General features: G+C 44.1%; 1 protein-coding gene across 5 annotated transcripts in view; it reads left to right on the top strand.

Annotated features, from left to right (window-relative positions):
• The first annotated feature begins 392 nt into the window (after window positions 1-392).
• SFI1 (SFI1 centrin binding protein) overlaps window positions 393-23,397 on the top strand; it is a 28,301-nt gene continuing 5,296 nt past the window's right edge. The window contains exons 1-30 of one of the 5 annotated variants that reach the window (XM_027696810.1): window positions 393-468; window positions 1,200-1,283; window positions 2,862-3,041; window positions 4,002-4,073; window positions 6,209-6,316; window positions 6,611-6,705; window positions 8,118-8,235; window positions 8,853-8,955; window positions 9,291-9,447; window positions 10,190-10,351; window positions 10,796-10,866; window positions 11,243-11,335; window positions 11,715-11,812; window positions 12,212-12,293; window positions 13,070-13,248; window positions 13,483-13,558; window positions 14,318-14,413; window positions 14,811-14,887; window positions 15,501-15,603; window positions 16,078-16,174; window positions 16,801-16,961; window positions 17,378-17,452; window positions 17,733-17,807; window positions 18,177-18,353; window positions 19,198-19,331; window positions 20,250-20,345; window positions 20,526-20,793; window positions 21,454-21,598; window positions 22,357-22,480; window positions 23,169-23,271. In XM_027696810.1, coding sequence (XP_027552611.1) covers window positions 1,264-1,283; window positions 2,862-3,041; window positions 4,002-4,073; window positions 6,209-6,316; window positions 6,611-6,705; window positions 8,118-8,235; window positions 8,853-8,955; window positions 9,291-9,447; window positions 10,190-10,351; window positions 10,796-10,866; window positions 11,243-11,335; window positions 11,715-11,812; window positions 12,212-12,293; window positions 13,070-13,248; window positions 13,483-13,558; window positions 14,318-14,413; window positions 14,811-14,887; window positions 15,501-15,603; window positions 16,078-16,174; window positions 16,801-16,961; window positions 17,378-17,452; window positions 17,733-17,807; window positions 18,177-18,353; window positions 19,198-19,331; window positions 20,250-20,345; window positions 20,526-20,793; window positions 21,454-21,598; window positions 22,357-22,480; window positions 23,169-23,271 — 3,345 coding nt within the window. In that variant the 5' untranslated portion in view covers window positions 393-468; window positions 1,200-1,263. Of the gene's footprint in view, window positions 469-932; window positions 1,284-2,861; window positions 3,042-4,001; window positions 4,074-6,208; window positions 6,317-6,610; window positions 6,706-8,117; window positions 8,236-8,852; window positions 8,956-9,290; window positions 9,448-10,189; window positions 10,352-10,795; window positions 10,867-11,242; window positions 11,336-11,714; window positions 11,813-12,211; window positions 12,294-13,069; window positions 13,249-13,482; window positions 13,559-14,317; window positions 14,414-14,810; window positions 14,888-15,500; window positions 15,604-16,077; window positions 16,175-16,800; window positions 16,962-17,377; window positions 17,453-17,732; window positions 17,808-18,176; window positions 18,354-19,197; window positions 19,332-20,249; window positions 20,346-20,525; window positions 20,794-21,453; window positions 21,599-22,356; window positions 22,481-23,168; window positions 23,272-23,397 lie in introns of those variants that run through there. The other 4 variants (XM_027696814.1, XM_027696813.1, XM_027696812.1 and 1 more) reach the window with 4 other exon arrangements.

Here is a 23,397-nt window from a genome sequence, read left to right as displayed (position 1 = left end):
CTCACGAGTGCGAGCGGCAGCTTCCCCTGCCCGTGCTGGGTCCGTCCCAGCGCTCGGGGTATCCCGGGCGCTCCGGGGCCGTTCGCGCCCCGCCCGCCGCCAGGGGGCGCTGCGGCGCCGCCGCCCGGCTGAGGGCGGGGAGGGTCCGCCCCTCACGGCGGGGCCGCCTCAGGCTCCTCCCGCTCCTCCCGCTCCTCCCGCTCCTGTACCCCTTGGAGGCGACTCCGTTGGGGCGGGCGGGGTTTCGGCTGCTGCCCCTTGGCTCCATGTGCCGGGCTCTGCACCGCTGGTCCCGCGGTCCGTAGCGCCCTCAGCGGGGTGGGAGGCGGGAGTTGCGGCCTCGGCCCCAGCCCCTCACGGCGGGGCTGCGGAGCAGCATCGCGTGGGTGTCGAGTGTTTGGCACAAAAATTCAGGGTATAATTATCTGCTGAAAGGAATTTCGTGCAGAAAAACCGCGGAAAAATTTTGTGGGTTTTTTTTTGTGGTTTTTTTTTTTTTTTGGTTGGTTGGTTGTTTTGGTGTTGGTTTGTTTGTTGTATGTTTTTGTTTGTTTGGGGGGTTTTAGGTTTTGTTTGTTTTGGTTTGGGTTCTGTTTGGCTTTCTTTCTGTCATGCCTTAAGCCAGGCTTATAGAAATACCCCCTTGAGATCTCACACTTACAGGGAGATGCCTGTCCATAAGTCACGGTGCTTTCCCAGCCTCTGACTCCCCCCGAGGCCTTTGGAAGGCACAGGGTTCTGTGCACACAGAATTTCTCCCCGGAGTTCATTGTTTTCTTCATTTCTGTGTGCTTGTGAAGGAGAGAAGCTTAGTGTTAAATAAAAAGTGAAAAGGAATCAGTTTGGTTAGCTCCTGATGTGTCACCCTTGGTTATTAATTTGTTTTTAAACAGGGGAACATAACTTGGAGTCATCCTTTTATAGCACCTTTCTAGCACAGCTTCGTTTTAGGTAAGCACAGTTGTTGCCTTAGGATTCAAGTGGTTGTAACTTCCTTACTGTTAGATTTTGTCAGCACATCTCAGGGCAGCGAGGGTGGGAGACACACACTTTTCGTGTTGAACATTTGGAATTGCATTGTGCTGTTTGTGTGCAGGTCACCTGAGTGGAATTCATGTCTTTAAGATACTGCATTTAGCACAGATCCATTTGATGGATTCATTACAAATAACAGGCACCAATTTATGCTTTGTCCAAAGCTGAGAGACAGCATAGCAGAACAGAGAGTGAATTTGTGCACTGCAGGCTTGGAGCTACAGCGAAATGGAGAAAGTCAGGAGCAGGTAAGCAGTAAGAAGAAGCTACTATGTTAAAAGACCTCAGCTGTAATTTGTTTTTATTTTTAAATTGTGGCATCTTAGGCTTTCCATGGGACAGAAAAAAGTTCAGTTATTCTCATAGGAGGCCTCAGTGGTCTCTATGGAATGCTTGCCTAAAAGCAAAATGAGATGAACAACAAACACCCCACTCCCAAACCCATAATGGAACACAACTTTATGGGGGTTTAAATTATCGTAACATTTAAACATAAAAATAACGTTCTTGACTTGAGATATTAGACTGGAACACATTTGAACATAGTTGTTGGCCCAACCACAGATTAATCCATGGTGTCAGCTCTCTTATTGTTCCCATGCTTTCATTTTCAAACTTCACAAGGGAGAAATGATTTGTCTTTGACTCTTACTTTACATAGTTGCCATAAATTCTCATGGATGTAGGCTATCATCACTAAATATGTGCAGCACATGTGATGTTTCAAATTGAGGAAAATCATTAGATTTTCACATGCCTTAGATTTCAATACAAAACTTCTGCCTTTTTTTGACTCCTTTGTGTGACGTTGCCATCGCATATGGTCAGATCAGGTTTGCCTTTGGAGCAGATTAAACAGTTTTAAAGGGAGTTGGCCCTAATAGGTGTGCAGGAATCTCGTGCATATTTAGCTGAACTTCTGGAACTTGCGTTGTTCCCATCACTCTGTGAAACCAACATTTTTTTCTGGCTGCAGCCGTGTTTTCCCCAGCTCAGTTCAGGTGATTATTAGGATGACTTTTAAGACTACCCTCTTCTGTTGTCTCTTCTGGAGCTCAAGAATGTATTTGTGGTTCTGATGTGCAAATTCTCAGGGTGGTGGCAGTATTTGTTTCAGGAAAGAAGCTTCAATACAACTGGTTCAGCAAGTTTTATCTGGTTAGAGGTGTTTTTTATCCTTGTTTTCAGAAAATTTCCAAGACAAAATACTTAGAATTCATAAGAACACACTTGTTATTTTTTCAGATTTTACATGTGAAAGGAAACTGTGTGATGGAAAAATATATCTAGTTTCATTTTTTAATGATGAATATGTAAAAACAGGAAGAGATTTTTAGGGTTTTTTTGAGGAGATACATATTTACTTAAGATATAAGTGAAATTAGGAAAAAATTGCTTGTGAAAGAACATTTCGTGTTAAGATGGAAAACTGTAACTTCAGTTCCTAAGTCCTCAAGAGAATTCTTCAGCAATAGATGTGTTTGAGAATAAAAGACAGAAAACCACGTTCAAATCTTCTCTGTAAAGACACCTTGTTTGCACACACATAGGAGGGGAAACACAAATGCATTTTAGTGCTTTTTCATTTCAGCTTTAGAGGAGAAAAGAATTGTTTGTGACATGATTGCAGTGAAATGTGTCTTTCTGCTTGTGTTGGGGAAACTTTAACATTAAAACTCCTGATAAAGAGACAACAAGTGTTTTATCATTTTGTAGCTGTTCTATGTGTGACTGGATACCTTTGTTATAGATCAGTTTATTGAAATAATGCCATTTCTTTGCTGTTAATGTGGTTTTACACAAAATATTTCTCCTTTCCTTTTAAGTTCAAAATCCCTGAAGATGCAGGAAATCCAACAACCAGCTGGGCATCGAGTCCATGCAAGTGGCCAGTCTGGTGCTCCCCACTCTGCCAGACATGAATTCCAGGACAGAGGCTGTGACAATCCGAGTAGAGTTGGGTGTGCCCAGAATCAAAGAAGAAGGTTAAAAAGATTCCGGACCAGGTGATAAGTACAGAACATATTTTTCACTGAACAGAGCTAGAAAAGTCTGGTTTTAGTAGTACCAGTGCAGGCTGAGGCAGAAGTTTTTGCTCATGGCCGTGCCAGACAGTTTTGAAGATGTCTTGTGGTAACTTGAGGACAAGCACTGGCACAGTCGGATTTCCCGTATATTTTATTTTCTAATGCAACATTTTAAAAAGGTTGTTTAACAGTATTCTGTGATACACTGCCAGGTGTAATGGTTTCCTCTTGCTCTCCTCTAGTGTTTTTTAACTTCTTTTGTTTGTTGAAAGAATCTTGACAAAGGTGGGATGTAATTGTTTAGAGATTAAAGCCTATTATTTGTTGAGCAACTGGAGCTGATGGAGCAGCTCAGACCTGCTGAAAGAGAGAGGCCCCGTTCACGGCTGTGCTTTAATTAACTTGTGAAGCCTTTGGTGCTTATTGGGGCCCTCCGTGTGCCAATTAACTCTTAAATCCACCGGAAAGAAAAGGAGGGAAGGTTACAGTGTCACAGCAACACATTAGTGAGCTGAGCGGGTGCTGGGAGAAGCGGAACTGCTGTGGGGGAGGTGGGAACAAGGAAGATCTGGTTGCAGGCAGAGCTAAACATTAAACTGGCTCAAGTATTCTGGACTCAGTGGGTTGACTTTGAGAGAAACAGTGATGTTACCACTTCTAAATCCCAGTTAGCCAGCACCCTGCTCAGTGGTGCCACTGGGTGTAAGTGGAAAACGTTTTGGCTACTGAGCTTTCCTAAAGTGTGTCCCATTTAAAACCTTGCAATGATGCTTGGGCCTCTGTTTATGCCTGATGAATTGTTCTGTTACAGATATGATCTCTGAAAACCAAACCCTTAGTTTTATTACTGAAACTAAAATAAAAGTTCCTATTTTTACTGCTGCCTGGGAATTTGCAGAGGAGGAGTACAAAGGCAACTAACCTTTCCTTATATTCCAGACATCTAGCAAGGAAATTCTTCTATCTGTGGGCAAAAATGACATTTGGACAAGTTCTCCCTTCCAAAGCCAGGTAGATAAAATTACAGCACTCAAGGGTGGGTTTCTTTTCTTTTTTTTTTTTTAATGGCTTATTGGTAAACCATTGGGCTAAGAGAGTTCTGCCTGCCAAGACAGTATCTGGATGTAGTTTGAGATCACTTGAAGGTTTCCTTTAAGTACCCTTCTTGCTCTTGCTTTTTTCTTTAACAATCATGGTAAAAGTTTACTGACTGAATTCATAGGAATTGTGGTGTCTCAATGAAGTTGAACTGTATGTGCATATAACTGATGGGGTATGATTGTGATTCCTGCTTTAAATTTGACCATTTCTCAAAGGTATGATGAGAGAGATCTGAAAATTCAGTTCATTTTACTGTTTGCACTGTTCTTAATGTGTATGTTTGGTGTCTGGCTGACTTGGAAATACCTGTGGCAGATAATCCCTTTCTGTTGTTAGTGTTGTGTGAGCTGCTGAAACCCAACGCTTTGATGCTCTTTTCTTGGCTTGCTTTAATTTGCATGTTCATTCTTGCTTGACCACACCCTTGGGAACTGGAGCAATTCCCAGTGGGAAGAGCTGCATTTGGAATAAGATGAGGCCCTTAGTGATTCAGTTTCATTGCACTGTATCAAATATATTCTAGTTTTGCCTTAGTTGGTAAATGGAAGCTGCCCTGTGAACCTCACCATCCTTGATGTCTCATCTACTGCACTGGCAGTACTTTGGCTACCTATAAATTCAGGACAATGATTATTTGATTTCTTTTTTTAGAGGTGGAAATACATTTTGTAAAGATCAGCAAGGAACATAAGCAACAATTAATTGCCTTTTTAGATTTAGAAATCCCTAGTTCTCCACAGCTTTTATTTGCAATGTTCTGTTTGCTAATGCACCAAGTCCAAAAAAATAACATAGCTCATTTCTTCTTTCTTTCCTTTTTTTTTTCCTTTTCTGCTTGAGTGTTTGGAATGACTTAGCAACTTGGCTTGGGGTAGGTGGCTGTGAATTGCACCTTGGGAGAGGATTGATATGTGTTCACCAAGAGACCTCTTGGTATTCTGGGCCTAATCCTGCTGTTATTAAAGACGTGACCAATTTCATGGAGCTGGTGGGATAGTTATGATCAAAAGTGTCAGGCTGGGCTTGTGTGCTTTTTGTTTGTTAGCTTGTGTGTTTTCATGGTTCCTTCTGTTTACCTTCTCTCCATCAGAAATACAAAGAGGTGAGAAATATTTTGAAAGGATACTCCAGTTGATGAGACTTTTATGTTCTTAGGTTGCTGCTCAGGTCATCTTGACCACATGGAAAAGTGTTGGAATATTAGATTATGACCATTATTTTTAGTTAGGTGAGCAAAATCCCAATTCCTGCATGCAGATCTTCCCATATTTGAATTTTTAGTTGTTCACAATTCAGTTGAAATGTGCCATCACTTCTTACTTGGCCAGGTGTGTGATAATTAAATCTGGGTGTAAAAGTGGAGACTGTTCTGCTGAGGTTAAAGAGTTTGAAGGTCATATGTAACTTGTGAATGCATTTTGAGCATGGCTCAGCATCCATTGGAAGGAGCAGGGACATGAACAGATGAACAGCTTCACTTTTGGCACAGATGATGTGCAACTGGCTGAAGGAGCTCCTGAGCCTATTTAAGTGTTCTTTGGGAAGATTTTAAATTTGCTGTTTCTGAAACACAATGGAAACATCAAAGCATTATAAAATCTGATGCAGGTTTTGCATTTGTTTCTATACATAAAATATTTTGTGTTAAAATAGCAAAGAACAAAACTAGCAAGGAAAATACATGTATTGTTATTAACTATCCTGGTTGTTTGAGTAAAACGCTGAACTGGGGATAAAATATGCAAGTTATTCATGTGTGTAAAGTCAACTGGCCCTCGGATATTTTGCAAGTTAGCAACATCTGTCTTATTCCTTGCCTTTATGTGAAGTGTTTACAGTCAGAAACACTGAGTGGTTCTTGTCATATTGACAGAGTCTTGGAATAAAGTGTCATAGTGGGGTAGTGGTTTTAAATGCAGTTAGGTGTTGTTAGGCTAACCAGGCAAGGCTGGAGAAGAGGTACTGTAATCTTCATTAAAAGTGATTTGTGGTCACTCTGGAAACCTGTGTGAAGTTTCCCACGTCCAAATCTTTCAACTATTTAGATCCTTCTATGAGCAGAAGATTGTTCAGAAAACTTTTGGCCAGTGGAAGGAGTGGTGGACAGTTTGCAGAGAGAGGAAGCTCAGCCTCAGAGCAGAGAACCACTACAGGTTTGTGAAATGACTTCCCTTTGGGGGATGTGTGTGTGAGAAATGTTCCTTGGGTTCTGAAGGAGTTATTAATACCAGTAAGCAAGTTACAGCTGTGGTACCTCCAGGCCAAGAGCAATGTCTTCATTGCTTATTGTCATATTTTTCTCACCCTGTCTTTTTTGTTGCTGTTGTCTTAGGATGAAGTCAAAATTCCCTTTTCAACATATCTTTAGAGTGCAACTGAACTTGAAAAAATCCTATTTGTAGGCATTGGTGGCTATTTCACCCAATGGCACTATTCTCCTTTTTCAGGCATTTCCTCTATAGTTTGGTACTCAAGGCCTGGAGAGCCTATGTGTGCCAGCAGCAGGGAGAGAGGAACAAATACTGTGTTGCAGAGTCTCATGGTAAGTGAAGTGATGATAACTGTCTTTATTTGGGGGCGTAGCGAGATGGGAATTTTCGAGGGGAACATTCCCCCAGAATCTGTGTCCCCTGTGCTCCCCCAGGCCCTGGCAGGGCAGTGCTTCCAGGAGCAGATGGCTGGAGCTGGCAGGGGGATTCCATGTGAGGCACTGTGGTGTAGCTACAGTTATTTAGGGATGCCACTGGATAAGCTTAAAGGCCTCTCCATCTGCTCTGGATTGCAGTGTTTGTTTTTGAGGGGGTGGTTTGGTGTTTTTTTTTCATCTGTTTGGTTTATTTTTTTAACTCAATGTGTGTTCAAATAGATATTTTTTGATAGAACGTATTATTGGAATTCTCTATCAACTGTGGCTACAGACATTAGATAATAATTCCCTGTGGTATTAACTGCACTCATTTAACCTGAATTCACTGTTCCTTCCAGCCTGTCTCTTACAACTGAAGAGAAGCCCAAGCTTTTGAAGTGCCCCTGGTCTTATTGTGTAGATTCTTTGCTCTGCAATGGATTTGTCTTGGAGCTGTACTGGTTGCAATAGTTTTGTTCTGAGCTGATTTGCAAAATAAGTTAACTGGTCTCCTTGCACATGACTGTAGCCTCAGACTGTCACAGAGCCTGGCACCTTTGGACACAAACTGACAGGCCATTTAGACTTCCTTTCTCCCTGAGTGAGGCCAGAGTATTTACAGCAGAAGCTGTGTGTTACTTAGTCATAGAAAACCATGACCTGGTTTAAGGTAGGTTAATGTTCAATTCACAAGGAAATCTTAAAAAAAAGTTTAGGGGTTTTTTTATGTGTAAGTGTGAAGGGGCATAAAATCAATGATGTTTTCTTCTGACGACTTTGCTTCAATACTGTCAGTTCTGACCAGCCAGCCTGCTGGGAGGAGAAAATGCAGCACACTGCATAAAGTGGTAAACTGGAATTTGTGACACCACTTCTGTTTTTAGCTGCATGACCAACCTGCTAAATAAACTTGGCTTGTTTCTGGTTGATTTCTCTGCTTGTACTAGAGAATAACTCCTGAAAAGCTACTGATGAACCTGATGAACTTCTTTTTTTTGAAACGAACCAAAGAAAATCCTGTAATTCTTACCCACTAAGGTCATTAGTGAGTGTTGTTATACATTATATACCCTGTAAGCTCTGAAGACAAAGCAATGCCATTGTCTGATCGTTCACGCTGCTCTGAACTGGTGGTATGGATGGTGCTGTCAGCGATTCTGGGACTGGGCAGTGAGACACCCTCACCCAGGATGAGCATCCCTGTCATTTCACGGCTTCCCACGAGGTGTCCCTGCAGGTTGAGGGGACAGGAGTCAAGGACAGTGGTTCAAACGTGCCAGATTCCTGCATGAACTTAAGGTGCTGTCATTTTTTTTTGTTGTACACAGCAAAGAAGCAAAAGCTGCTCAGGAGCTGGCAGTGCTGGCTGGTTTATGTTGATGTTCAAAGGACAAAACATGGGATGCAGTCTGTGGCACTGGCATTCAGGGAAAGAAGCTGTCTGCGGTAAGGATGGGGTGGAAATGGGCAGAGAGGCACTGACCATGAGGCCATGGCTTTTACCTGGGTTGTGTTACCTTTTCCTGCAGTGACTTTGTTCCATCTTCGAATTTATTTTTTTTAATTATTTTATTTTTCTTTTTGGTGTGTGTGAGTTCTGGCACACCCAGAGACTGAATTTAAGAGACCTTAAGCAGCTTTCCAATACCCAACAGGAGCCTACAGGAAGGCTGGAGAGGGACTTTTTGCAAAGGCATGCAGTGACAAGACAATAGGGAATGGCTTTAAGCTGAACAAGGTAGATCTAGATTGGAAAAATTCTTTAACATGAGGGTGGTAAGACCCTGGCACAGGTTGCCTGGAGAAGCTGTGTTTGTCCTATCCCTGGAAGTGTTCCAGGCCAGATTGGACAAGGCTTGGAGCAACCTGGTCTAGTGGACAGTGTCTCTGCCCATGGTCGGGGGTTGGAATGAGATGATCTTTAAGATCCCTTCCAACCCACACTGTTCTGTGAGTCTATGAAAAGATTGTTTTTCATACCTTTTTCCAGTGAGAAGAGGGTGATTTCTTGCACAGAATTATGGCACCTGTGTTTGAACATGTCTGTAACATTGTTTTGGCAGCGTTTCATGGGCAGTGTGGAGAAGACAACACTACCAGAAATGCACTGGACATCAAATGAATATTTTGGCTCTGCAGCACTGGGCCCAGAGCCTGCAATTTCGAGTAAGTCCCAGGAACTTCAGCTACTGCTGGATGTTTCTAATATTTAAGTTGCATATGTGTGAAAATGTTGAAGATGAATAAAAATTAGGCCTTGTATTAATTTACTTTGCAAATTGCAGTACTTATGGTGGAGTAGTGTATCAGGACATGAGCAAATGGAATGAAGCTGCATCTGGGCAAGTTCAGATTGCAAATTCATTGCTCATGGCTTTCACCTTCAGAACTTACATGGAATTTCCTGTTGCCTGTGTGTTCTTCCTCTTCTCTCCTTTGTTCTAGTTCCCTAATCTTGTCTGGTTTTTCTCCTTACTGCCCTCCCTCCATTCTTCTGTCAGGCTTGGTTGCAGTGGCGAGAGCTGTATTTGTACAGCCAGAATGAGAAGCAGAAGGAGACCAGGGCAGTCACTCACCGTCGGCACTGGGAATTGAGGAGATGCCTGGGAGCATGGCTGGGATACTTAAACCTCCACAGAGTAAAGAAACGTCAGAATGGTGAGTGAGGACAGAACAGGGCTCAGCCCTTTGCTTAGGCCACAGTAATGGGTTTTTCTGTTCTAGGAGACACTGCAATGTCTCCGCTCAGCTGCTGATGAGATGCAGCTTGGGCTGCACACTGTGACAGGCCTGGCTGGCTGAGGTCATACGCTGAACTGTAGGGAACATCACCTGCTTTCCATGTGATTTAAGAGAAAATGCTTTACTGTTCCCTTGATGAAAACTTGCACATCATCTATTATATTCTAACTGGGATATCTGTGAGAAGGATGTATGGAGGACTTTGAGCAGTCTGTGGATTTTCCTGATGATCAGACAAATCACAACTCATACAGGATGGTAAAGGTTATTACCCCAGTTCTTTTGTTTCTTTCGTTGAAGTCACTGGAATGAGTTCAGATATTTGTGTGAATTGCCTTTTGATTGGTGGTAGTGGAAAAGAATCCAGCTTGGATAACTAGGAACTAGTGTAGGAGTATGCTGAAATGTGAGCAAGCTTGTGTGTGTTGAACAAGTGACACAGTGGCTTAACTGCCCTTCTTGAGTCAGTACAGTAGGTCACTGCCTTAAAACTGCCTTTGTGATCAATAGGAGGAATATAATCCATAGCTGAGTGTTAATGGGAATTCTTGCCACCATTTTTCAGTGTTAGAGCTCCTGTCACTTCAGAACCAGTGGCTTAGATGCCACGATCTTACCTGACACAAATGAGCAGGAATATTTTGTGTTTGTTTTCCAGAGCTGGCCCAGGAGCTTCACCGCAGCCGGACGCTCCGGCGCTGCTTCTCTGACTGGCGGCTGTTGTTGGAGTGCAAGAGAAGAATTCATGCTCACCAAAGGGACTTGGAAAAACAAGCAGCAAGGATTGCCTTATGGAGAGCCTTTGCACACTGGAAGCATTGTATCCCATCTGTATTTACTCTCTGGCACAGACAGGTTAAAAGCATTCCCGCGGGGGAAAGATCCAGTTAATAAGCAGGAATGTTGTGCAGCAGTGTGGGTGACAACAAGCATGTTATGATTAGAAAGATGTGTGTAATGCCATACCAACAATTAATTAACCTGGTGCAATTACTGGATGTTAGCATGTTGACACCTAAGAGCCTGCAGAAGATAATTTATGGTTGTGGAGGAATTCCTTAACAGTGAATCAGAAATCTATTGTGATAAGCCATCAAAATCTAAAAAACCTCTGACTTTAGTCAAAACTTCTGCTGATAACAGTGCTGGAAATTCAAATATTGCAGCACATTTAGATGGAGATGTAGTGCCCCTCTGTGGGAGAAGGCTGTGTGTGTGTTGGGACGGATGTCTCTGTGTAAAAGATACTTTAACTCAGTGACAGATGTTGTGCTGTGTGTGGAGGAGTCTCGGCAGTGTGAGCTGGCTCAAGAGCACTACAGACATCACCTGTTGGTAAGAGCACTGTCACGTGGCAGGTGAAAGGGGCTGTGGGGAGTGTCCCTGACAGTGGTGTGGGTGTTCAGTGGGAGATGCCATAGAGAGTTTGGATTGGACATCAGGTTTCTAAATTTTAACTATTCTGGAATCTGCCAGTTGAATACAAATGGGGAAACTGTGCTGCTCTCCAGAACAATTATTATTCCAGTTGGGAAGCTGGAGAAGTGACAGTTTGTGAGAGGAAATGGATGCCTTGCTTTGATGACAAGTTCATGAATCCTGGCTATTGCAAGGAATAGCATCAAACACGTATTGTCTGTAAGGAGCAGCCAGCTCTAAACTTCCCTGATTTGGATTACATAAAAGTTGTGTATGTTTCTTGTTGTTACAGAAACTTGGCTTTAAGGGTCTTTGGCAGAATGTTGTGAACACTCGTCTTCAGAGAATGAGAAAAAATCTGTCACACCGTCAGCACCAAGTTACAGTGAGTTTGACTCTTGTTCTTGTGTTAGTGTTTCTTGAGCTGGCCCATTGGCTTCCCCTTTCACCTACAAAGTACTTTTTTATTACAGCAGTGGCTTGTTCCTAAATACTGATAAGCACAGAAAATCTCCTGTGTAAGTCAACTGCCACTCTTAGATACTTTAATTTAGTTTTCTGTTTCCTTACGTTTATGGTGATTTTTTTTCTTTTACCAGAAAAATTCATAGCAGGTTATCGAACAGGTTTGGTACGTGAAGCAGTGCAGGAGGCAACCAGTGCAGTGTGCAGTTTCAGTAGAACTTTAATAATTTAGTTCTCTGCATTCTTCTCCTCACTTGATCTCTATGGGGATTTTTTGCATCTATCTTGTTTTATTTCAGGTGCTGCAGAAGTTCTGGAGCCGTTGGAAGTCCCGTTTGGAAGAGAAGGAGGAAGAACAGCAGCAGGCCTTAACATTAGTGGCTCATGTCCGTTATAGGTACACAGAGAAACATTAATATAAACTTGTACAAATGTGGAATTTATGGGCCTTTGGTTCTCTTTTAAAGTCTGGTAATACTTTGGGAGCATGACCATCTTGATACCAATTGCTCTGATATTTTCTATGAGTAATGAACAATTTACATCTCCTGCTTCTCTGTGGAATGTGAGAAGGAGATTTGTTAAGCTGAGCTCTGAGGCTTGTTTGGATTTAAGAGCTGGACTATATCAGAGTAATGATCAATCTGCTGCCTGATTTCTAAAGAAGGCTTGCATGATTTGAAAAAGCAAGTAACTGTGTAAGCTGTAGATGGATTGACTGTTTGACTTCCATGAAATCAGTGTGTTTTCTGAAGGAATTCTTTCCTGTGCTGACATTCTCCCTTTTTGCCTGCAGGAGGGTGTTGATGAGATGGGTGTTTGACACGTGGCTGCTGAAGGCCAGCAAGCTGCAGGAGGATCGAATGGGGGAGGAGAGGGTAAATGTAACTCTCTTACCTGGCCTTGCTTAGGAAATGGAGGGGGTGATTTCCTTAGTCACTGTCTGTGAACATGAGTTAGTGTGAGATGGACTTGGATGTTGTAAATTCCCTGTTCCCTGGTGGGAGATCAAGTCAGGGGAAGCTCTCACACTGTCATTTTCATAGTTACTTCATTGAAACAATAATAGTAATTAAAGGACCAACCCCAGCCTATTTAAGAAGTCCAGGGTTGTGCTGACAAATTAGTTGCTTCTAGGTAGGTGTCCATAAAGTTCCTTAAGGAGTCCTTCATTTCCTAAGATGTGTGTATATATATATGTAATCCTGGAATCTTTTTATGTAGCAGCCACTGCCTCCTTTTCTGTGGTCTGTTACACAACTCCAAGTTTTTGGTAGTGTGGGTGTTCCTGTGCAGATATGGCTGGCTCTTGGTGGTGGGAGATTATCAGCTCTTGTGAGTTCAACACGACTGGTTTCTGGGGCTTATCGGTTCTTGGGAGCCCTTCACATGCTACTTACCAGTTTGTAGTTTTTCCATCTTTACTGTGCTGTTTCTGGTGACAGTTCATCCCTCCACATGCACACAGGGAACCTGTAGAACATGTTAAATAACCTCACAGCAAAGGGCCTTTGGTGGTGTGTCCACTGCTGTTCAACCTGAGGAGAGGAAAACAGCATTGGACAGTTCTGTGCTTGTCATCTTTAAGGATTGTCTTCTTCTGTTTGTAAGTGTCCTGTGTCATGGATTCGTTGCCATCTTCCTTCCACCTTAGGCTGTGCTTCATTTTGAAAGGCAACTGTTGCGCTGCTTCTGGTGCTCCTGGCGCAGAAGAACAGCCGCACGTTTGGAGGAGCAGGAGGCCTTGGTTCGTGCCAGAGATCACCACAGTAACTTCCTGAAGCTGAAGGCCTTCTGTCTCTGGAAGCAAAGTACTCAGGAGAGACAAACAGAGTGAGATGATTTTTTTAAGAAGGGAGAGTGGTTTGGATTGGCCCTGTGGTGGCCTACTAAGGACAAACAGCATTTAATTCACCATGATGCTGACTCCTTATTTGTGCTTGGCAGTCTACTAGTTTGTGTTTCAGTAATGACTTACTGAAAATAACAAATGTGGACTCGAGTCTGTGCTAGAAGGATTCAGTAACATGGATTGCATTGTAGGAGAAATAATTATTTTTCTTATAGGAGGCTCAGGGAGATGCAAGCCTTAAGATTTCACTGTTCAAAGTGTCTGCAGAAGACTTGGAACAAGTGGAGGGAGGTGAGAGAGTTAAGAGATGGGGAAGAGCTTGAATTCTTTATGTTCAGATTGCTTGTACCCATATGGCTAGAAATTAAATTGTTTATTTTAAACACTAGTCATTCCTAAGCTCTCCTTGCTTTCCAGGTGGGTAAAACTAGTTCAGCGTGGGTGTAACAGTAGAAGGAGGGGAGGGAGCTCTTTGTCTACTTGTTCATGTGTCTAGATATGGTGAGAATGGGATTATAGTTTAGATGTACCTGGGAATGTAACCAGTCAGGTGATGAAATTGTCCCTACCCAGTACTGTGTGTATCCTTCTCAAAACTTTAAGTTAGAAGTTTGCAGCCAGGCCTTTGTGTGTGGCCTGTAGTTTTGTGCAGGTCGTAGCAAGACCCCGTCACAGGGTACTTTTATGCTGGGCCTTTTCCTTACCATGATGAGTTGTACCAGCTGTGCCCTGCAGCATGTTGTGAGAATCTATGAGAAATGTTACAGTTGACACTTGTATGTTGGTGCAGACCTGTTAACTTGAGTGAATTGAATCAGTCTTCAAGAGGATTCCTACAAAGGGCAGGAAGAAAAAGCACCTCAACTAGACCTTTTGGAGGAATAGCAGAGTGCAGCATCCATTTGAATGAAAACCTGTTAGAGCAAGATAAAGAATTGATGTTTCCCCTGAGACTGGGAATGGCGCTTTTCTCTCTTCTCTCTGTCACTACCTGTTTTGCCTCCTTCATGTCTATGTATTTTTTGAGTTCTTTCTCCTCCTTCCTTGCAGTATGTGGGACATCAGCGTGAGAAATGGGGGAAGTTGGTGCGAGCAGATCTGCACTATCGACAGACATTGCTGGGCAAGACCTTGGCAGCCTGGAAGGTAGGAGGGAATGTCCTTTTCTGTGAGGCACTTGTCTGGGTGTGCTTAAGTGTTCAGTGAGAGCTGAAGAGCTGCCACACTGCTTCACTCCAGGCACCAAGTGTGCAAGGTAGAATGCAGGCTGTTGTAGTTAGGGCTGTATAAGCTCTAGCATTGCTTTGTGGAGCATAACCAGTGTAATCTCGTGGCTTTGGTGAAGGGTATATCATAGGTAGCAGTAACTAGGGTGCATTGACTGCTTGTCACAGAAAAGCAGCATTTGATTTCAGTGGCTCTAAGTAATTTTTTTCCACTGTTACTCTCCTGAGCTGCTACTTAGACATTCTAGATGTTTCCTCTCCTCAGAGGTGTTAACAGCTGAAGGAAATTTACCTCTCAATGCTTTTTTTATTTGCAGAGTTACCAACAAAACATACAGTGCGTTCTGTACCGAGTAGCTGAAAAGGAGGAGGAGCACACCAGGCTGCTGCTGGGGTGAGCCTTTCCTGGGGCAGTGTGAGAGAAGGGACTGCACTGCGGGCAAATTCATTACTTTCTTTCACTGCCACCTTTGTAACTTTTTGAGTGTTCAGTGCTGGGAGTCGACTCTGCCATGCATTAGTATTTCCATGCAGGTCATCCAGTTAAAAGAAATCAACCTCTTCCTGTTTGCTTGGACATTTTTTTTAAGTCTCTATTTAGTCCTGTGAGAGTTGCAGGCAACAAACTGTATCGTTCCCTGTAGTGCATGGATTCTGTTATGGTGTTAAAGCAGCTGGATGATGTATAGGCTGTCTTCCATTACAGTGAGGAGAGTGATTAAAGATATTACCACACTGCATAGGCTGTAGTTACTTTAGTTTTAATTACCTTACTTGTTTTAATGCTATACAGCTTAAGTCACTTGCAGAGCCCGACTGGCTGAGCTCTGGATGTCAGTGTTCTGTTTTGCACTGCCTTCCCTTCAGCAGAGATCTGAACAGGCAGAAGGTGATTTACATGACTGAGTTTAGAGGCAGCTGGTTTTGGGAGTAGGAAGGTGCCAAGTGAGAATCACTCTAAATGGGTTTTGTTTGGTTTTACATTTTTTGTGTATTTTTGCCTTCAGACAGCTTCTGTGTACGTGGAGAGAAAATGCCCTCGCTCTTATACATGAAGGCAAGGCAGCTGCTCGGGCAGATGAGCACTACAGGAGGGCAGTCCTGTCAAAGGTAGGGTGTGCACAGGGGTGCTGGTTCAGGCCAGGGGTCAGGTAGTGCAATTAGAATAACCAAAAACTTAATCTGAGAGTCATTACTAAGAAAGGTCTGAAAACTGAGAGCCTCGTCTTGTTTTTGCAGGTGTCTCTGAAACTTGTCTGAGTGAGCCCATAGTTTTTCCTCTTCCTTTCTTTCTCCTCATTTCTTAGCAGGAAGGGAAAACCAGTATTATGATGTAGCATAGTAATACTGGTGAAGTGGAGCAGGAGGGTGGGTGGATGGAAAAGAAGAAAGCTTTGAAAAATGCCAGGGGGACCCTCTCAAATACTACTATGTTTAATTTGTGGGAAATTTTCACTGTCTTGCTGAGGCTTATGTGAAAAGTGAGATGGAAATGGTTCTGTTGGCAGCAATGGGGAGTATTTTGCTTCGCCTTCCATTGCAGTGCCAGTCTGTGTCCCATGCCCTGTTTGATGGTGTGTTTAGGTGTTGCTGCAGTGGAGACACACGGCCTGGCTGCGAGCGTGTCACCGCCAGGAGAAGGTGACAGCTGTGGTGGAGGCCAGAAAACACCTGGATACAGGTGAGCTGATGGAGATATTGATCTCTCAAAAGACCTTGTTATCTGTGTATGGGCCAAGGTCAGTCTGTTGTGTCATCTGTGCGGATGAAGTGACTGGATGGTCTGTTAGCTTACAGAGGTCATCCCCAGAGAATGGAGAATGACTTGGGACTCCAGTGATCTGCTGAAGGAAGCTCGTGTGGCTTTTGCTTCTCTGTTGGTTCCTTGTCTGTATAAGGGATGGTAACACTTCCTTCCTCAAAGCAATTTTCCATTACTAATTTTGAGAAGCTCAGACGTCTGTTTTGAGGGCAGTGCAATATTACTGCTTCAAGGCCCTCGAACTCTGCAAGCATTTTCATGGTACCAGCCACATTCTTGACATGAGGACTCTGAAGCACAGAGAGCAAATGGTTTCCCAAAGCTTACAAAGAATGTAAGTGGCAGCAGGGAGGACTCGCAAGTCACAGCTCACTGTCTGTTACCTGAAGTGTTTCACAATTATTCCTTACAGTGAATACTGTCAGTGCTGAGTATTGTCCATGTTGAGTATTGCTGAAACAGTCTGGAAGAGCAGCTGATCACTTGATACTCTGAAATTAATAGTCTCCTTTTGGTACATGAGTTAATTTATCTTCTCCTAACAGTGCGTTTACAGACCCTGTTTCTTCACTGGAAGGAATTAATGAGGGAGTGTCTGATGCTGAGGGCTCAGCACCACAGGGCAGTACAGCACCACCAGCAGCACCTGCTCCACAAGTACCTGGGGAAATGGAAAAATTATCATCAGCAGTGCCTTGAGAAAACGGTGAGAAGGATCAGCAACCTCCCCAGCCTATGGGAAGTGACGTGTGGAGGAGCAGCCATGTGCCCTGGAGAAGGGAATGACAGTCTTGGCTGAGGAGGAGCATGACAGCCTTATGTGCTGAGGAGGAAGGAACATGTCTGTGTCTTGCCTGAAGAAACCGATAGAAGTAACAGCCTTAACAAGAGCTGACAAGCTGAGCTTGCCATGGGTGGGACATTCACTGTGAATGCAATCCTGGCTGGACTCAGACACCTGCAAATGGGGTTACACTGTAGGGCGTGTGGGTGTTGAGGGTGACCTCAGCAGAACAAAGCGAGGCTGATAAAGGCTGTTTGGTAGCTGTTCTGCTCTAGTAGCATTTGGCTCAGAAAAATGAGGTTTGCCTGCAAGTGACTCACTGTTTTGTTGCCTTACAGCTGCTGCAGAGACTGGGAGATCAGCTAATGACTCACAGACTTTGCTCTGCTTCCTTCTCTTGCTGGAAGGCACGGGTAAGGAATTTTCCCCTGGGGAGGTCCCTAGCTCCTTTCTAATCCTTACCCATTCTTCTCCATCATGTTCTGTTTACAGAAGGACCAAAAAAAAGTTTATTTAAGCATTTTCAGGATTTTTTGGTTCTACTAGCAGAGACACACCTTGCCATAGACTGGGTGAACTGAGTAGGTTTTTCTGCTCTGGCTCTGCCAGCATTTCCTCTTTGGTTGATGCTTTGGCTGGTGTGGGGTGTGTGAACTCCTAACCTGGTTGCTGTGCATTTTTTTCCCCTGACAGCTGTTGCAGCAACAACGGGAAAAGCAGCAGACGGTGCAGGCACTGTGGCACTGGTCCCTGTCGGTGCAGAGGAAGGTGAGGGGTTTGTGGAGCAGGGGCAGTGAGCTTACAGATGTGCAGATCAGGGGCAGGTCTGACTGCAGTCAGCACAGTGCACACTGAGTATCTGCTTCCTGTCGTCTTTGGGGTGCTGTATGTTATTTTGGGATGCTGGAAAACTGTCCTTAAATTGTCTTAGCCAATTAAAAAATGTGCATGTGTTTTACCCCATCCAGCCTCAGCTGACTTAAATCCCTGTCCCTTTGTCCTTGTGGCAGTGTCCTGTTGCTGTAGCTCTGTCTATTCCTATCCTGTGGAAGGGAGAGTGTTCCTGTCTGCAGGGGGAGTCCCTGGCCTGGAATCCTTCTGTGTAACATTCCCAGCTCTCTCTTGTTCCTATTGTAGGTATTTGATGCTTGGCTCATATTTGCCAAGGAGCAACAGGAGAAGAAAGATGGCAATGAAAAAGGCACAGGAGTTCACCACACAAGTTTTCTGAGAGAAGGTGGAATCTGGGCCTTGAGAAACCCTGGTGGCATGAAACAGTTGCAGGATCAGCTCCATGCCCAGCACCAGCTAAAGGTGAAAGAGAGAAGTGTTTGCTCAGATACATCCAGAACTGGGCTGCTCTGGTCTCTGCTCTGTGTGGGGATGTGTTTGTGTGTGTGTGCATGTCTGCATCTTGGAGCCCCACATCCCAGCTGTTGTTTGGATCCTACATACACTTTTGCCCATGGTTCAAAGCATTTAATTCAGCTGAGACTGGAGCACTTGACACTCATGTTGCTAATTGGGAACCTTTCTTAATGGAACAATTTCAAAACTGGCCAACTCCTACCATAGACAATATTCCTGGATGAAACCTCTGCATGTGACCAGGGTCTGGTCTCTAAATTCTGTGCCAGAATGAAGCATTAGATGCTGCATCTGATCCTCTCTTAGCTTTAGCTCTGCTTGTACCTTCAAATGTGGGCTTATGTCACTTCTGCCTTTGAGTATGAGCCCAGCCCTGTCTGGAAAAGGAAGATAGGGATGCCTGTATTGATTGCTCTCTTCCTGCTTCTGGGCAGCCTTCCCAGCTCTGTTCCAGATTTCCAAGACACCAGTTGTTCCATTTGCTATAATGTGCAGCTTGCCTTGCTGCAGAAGTACCCAGTTCTTCTTGCCCAAATGTTACCACAGGAACCTCTTAATTTAGCTGCTGTGGCTGTGAGGTCATCAGAAATCTCAGTTCCTTCTGCAGTGTCCTTTTCTCTGGGGGATGTGGTGTTGCTCCTGCTCTGAGCCATCAGATCTCTGCTGTTCTTTGTGTTGGCAGACAGCCCACAACCCTCCCCACTCTGTGTACTGCTGTTCCATGCTGTGGAAACAGAAGGCTCTCTCCAAGAAATTACATAAACCTTTTTCTTTTCTGCCACCTCTGAAGAAGCAGGTGACATTTAGGAGGCCTGATGTTAGTCCTGAGACAAGAGGACATTCAGCAGAGGAAGAGCCATGGCCTTCAAAATGCAGACATCTACCACTGCACCCTGCTGATGGGGGCTCAGTTCTCAGTGATCTGTGAGTGTAAACTTCTAGTTCCTCCCCCATTTCTCTGGCATATCTGTAGCTTTGCATACATGTGGTCCATCTAAGTGTGTCTCATTTTTGTGTTTACAAGTTTTCAGACTGATGGCTTAGTTTCATGCACTCTCCTTAACTCTTTCTCTGACCCTGCATCATATGACTGGTGGTGCAATTACACAGGAGCTGCTGTGAAATGCAAACATCAGCCCACACATAATGAAGGAATTTGTGACTTTGTATTTGCATATCAGCAACAGGTAGAATCAGCTCAGCTATTCATGGAGTGTTGGCCGTTTGTCATAGGAACAGTTACACAGGGGAACATTTGAAAGATATCTGTTGTGGGCCTTTGGCCATCAGGATTGCTTAACTTGCCCAAGTCACCTAGAGCTGTCACTGGAGCTCTTTTTTTTTTCACTGAAGTCATGTATAAGCTCTGATGAAATCATAAACATCAAGATCCTGGCTATGCAGAAGCTTAAGTTTCATCTTGCCCCTTTCTTTTCCCTGGGGAAGCTTTTCCTTAAAAAAACTCCTACTGATCACGGGGCAATTGCAAGTAATAATCTTCCATGAAGCTTCTCAGTCCAGGACAGGAGCCCTACAGGGAAATAATGTGATAATTTCACATTGCTTTAAGCTTGTATGTGCTGCCAAAAGAAGTGTTTCTGCCCTGTTTAGTTGTGTCCCTTCCACCACTCCCTGTGTTGGCACAACCATTCACATGGTGAACCAGATTGTCACATTAATACAGGTGGAAATTTAGTCTGTAGGAATTACTATGGCATGCAAAGGGAATGTTGCAGAGCAGGGATGAATGATGAAACAGGACTGTTTCTTTAGCTGCAATACCAGCTTATGCCAATTTAAAATAATCCTGAATCTGGGGCATTATTCTGTTTTTCTTTTCAGAAATGCTATTCAACGAGCCAGGTTACCACCACAGAGGCCTGACTTCCTTCTGGAATCTCTAGAAAGCAAGGAACTCCTGGGACCTCCTTTTGCTAGGTAGAGAATCTATCTTTAAAAGTAAAGAAAAGAGGGTGACTTACAGTGGACATAGTGAGGCAGCTGACTGGGGAGCTGTATGCAAGGGAATGACAAGATTCTCCCTTTTTTTCCACTGACTGCAAAGGACAAGACCAACAGGTTGCATTGTATAGTGACCTCATCCTTCTTCTTTTACAGGTCAGAGGTGCCCTTTCAGCAAACATCTGTGAATAAATGTTCTGCACAGACTGGGAACTTACTGCAGACACCTCACCTGGAGGAAAGCACCTGTAAATGTCTGTCTCAGACAGGCAGTGCTGCTCATTCCCGTCCTGTTCCCTTTCTCCCACGTGCTGCTCCCTCCTCTCCCCCACTGTGGACAGCAGATGTGCCCCGTGCTGGGCAGGGCCCAGAGCTCTGGTCTCCGGCCTCTTTCATGCCCCAAATGAAAGCTGGATCAGAGAAGGTGAGTGCACTGCTGAAGGAACAGTCGGTGTGTGCACTGGGCTGCTGTCAGCAGCTTGTTGCTTGTTGCTGTGTTTTCCTGTGGCTCTTCTGAGCTGCCCAGCTGGATGTTGAGCTGTTCTTGTTCGAGCTGTCATGTTTAAAGCTGACCAAATGCACTGCCTCTGAATACCAAAGAACTGCGTACCCCCAGTCTGAAGCAATCCACGTGTGTTGCACTGTAATTCAGGCCTTTTTTCCCAGTGGTCTTCCTACCCAGATCTTTTCCTGGCAACTGACTTGAGGGGCTGCCCCTTCAGAGCTCAGAGCCGTTACAGTTTGCCATCCAGATTTACAGGGACTTAAGAATAACTCAGTTTAGGAGCAGAGGCTGTGTCTGAGAGGCTCAAAAAATTGGAATTCACTTTACCTGCAACTCAGTGCTTGCATTTTAAACTCCCTTGTTCCACACAGAATGGGAGGGTTAATAGTGATGTAATGTCTCTATGCTAGAAATCAAAGAGCCCACTTTTTAAACTCTACTTCTTCTGTGGCACTGTATGAGAGGGGCTGAGTGACTACAGGGGTTGTCTGAGTGGGAGTAGGTCAGGGGCATCCTACTTGTAGGGCTTAGTCAAGAAAACCCTTTGAGGAAAAACCCAGTATCCTTCTGACCTTGTAGAGAGAAGATCAGCCTGGGGGAGGTCACAAAGGAGCCCATTCCCGAGAGTCCCAACAGAACTCAGTGGGGAAGTTGCGACCAAATTTGCAGCCACATGTGCTGTCACCTGAAGACTTGGTGGGACAGTGGAGTCACCAAACTGCAGGTAGGTCCTCAGATCTGAACTGTAGCAACTGTACATCCTCCTCTCTAATCTATACAAGACTCCAAGTGAACTCCCCCAAATGGACAGGAGACAAAGCAGTCTTGTATGCCAGCAACAGGAGGAAAAGGGTACCAGTGTTCCTTTTTGGGATGGTAATACAGTGGTGTGGATTCTGCTGAATCTGGGGGCTAAAGCCCTGTTCTAGGGATAGAAGGGGGGTAACTGCTTAGGGTTGGCTTCTTTTAGCAAGAATGTGCTCAGGTGCTGGGGCAGAATTTGCTTCAGGAGGGAAGAGTTCACCCAGTAAGGCTCTCTGAGAGCTCCCTGTACTCACAGTGTGGGTGTAAAGGGGGCAGATGGTGTCCAAGCACCTCTCACTGGGGTGTTTTTAATGATATGAGGGCACGAAATTTCTGTTCTGCAGGATTAGACTTTAACTACCTAATTAATTCTAGACTAGATATAAACTACTAAATCCCGAATAGGCCAAAACAGTGTTTGTAGTACTAAACCAGTCACTAGAGCATTTCTTATCTGGTGTGTATTCAAACTGAGCCTTCAAAGCTTGTACTGCTCTCTCACTGTACCTGACCTTTTGGGTGAACAGGTACATGTCACAGGGTAACAAACCATGCGAGAAGAACTCAGGAGGGTTCAATTTTTCCTGTCTATTCAAAATGTTTCCTGTGTCTTTGGTAAGAAGAAACAGTGGATGTCTGTTCTACTTGCATTGCTTGTGCCTTGTATCTTCCATTCAGCTGAAGGGGAAGAGAGGGAGCACAGTTCCAGAGAAGAAATGGTGTTGCAGAGAAAGGTGGAGGTTGAACTCCGACACATCCAGCAGCAGATGCAGTACTACTACAGCAGGAAGCTGGAGCTCAAGTATGTTCAAAGGCCCTTTAGCCAGCCTTTCTTTGTGTTGTCAACTCAATGCTGCACTATTTGTATGCATCTACCCTGAAAATAGTCTGTTCACAGTAGAACTGTGAATGGAACAGAGAAAAGTTCGAGAGATTTTTATTTTCTCCTTTTGAGTTCAGTCCAGGTGAAAGGGAGTATGTGCCTAACTTCTTCTGTAGTCAGCAAGTGGTTTAATTATACCTTTGGCAGCTCTTGGAGAAGCAAGTCAGAGGTATCATGGTGTAATCTGAAGACAGGATAAATTAATTGGGCAGAGCAGCTGAAATTAGCTTTTAGATCTTTTATCAAGAGGAATGAAGACTGAGCTTTTCCAACTGTCAATTAAAAAAATAAATATGGCTGGTATTTGATAGAATACCACTAGAACAAGAAAACATTTACAAAATTGCTCAAAAAGAAAATGAGGCTTGGAGGGGATTTAACTGTCAGGAAAGGAGGAGGTCAGTGACTAGGAGATGGAGACAACAGTTTTCAGATTCCTCTACTTCCCAGCATCCTTTTTTCTTTTCACTTTTTTAAAAGATTTTAACTGTTCACAGGCTTGAGACAAAAAATTGGGTGTTATTGCAAGTATCAATTGCAAGTCTAAGTTGGCTTAGACTGTTGAGCTCTTAATTGGAGTAAGAATCCTTCTAATCCATTTTATCAGGTCCTGTCAGCAGCAGGCACAAATTCTGCAGCAGTGGCTGGAATTGAGCTCAGGACCAGGAGCCCGAGCTGGTGTGCAAGGAGTTCAGGAAGAGCTGGGTCAGGTGTGTACAAACCAAACTGAAGCTCCAGAAGTGATTATCACTATGCTCTGCACTCAGCCTAAAGGCTGATGGCAGCTGTGAAGAACAGCTGTGTACTAAGGTGTTGGTACAATGCCAAGGGAAGGG

This window comes from Neopelma chrysocephalum, unplaced genomic scaffold (genome assembly GCF_003984885.1).
Source record: "Neopelma chrysocephalum unplaced genomic scaffold, ASM398488v2 Primary Assembly neopelma1_116, whole genome shotgun sequence".
Classification (NCBI taxonomy): domain Eukaryota; kingdom Metazoa; phylum Chordata; class Aves; order Passeriformes; family Pipridae; genus Neopelma; species Neopelma chrysocephalum.
This window is presented reverse-complemented; position numbering and strand designations above follow the sequence as displayed.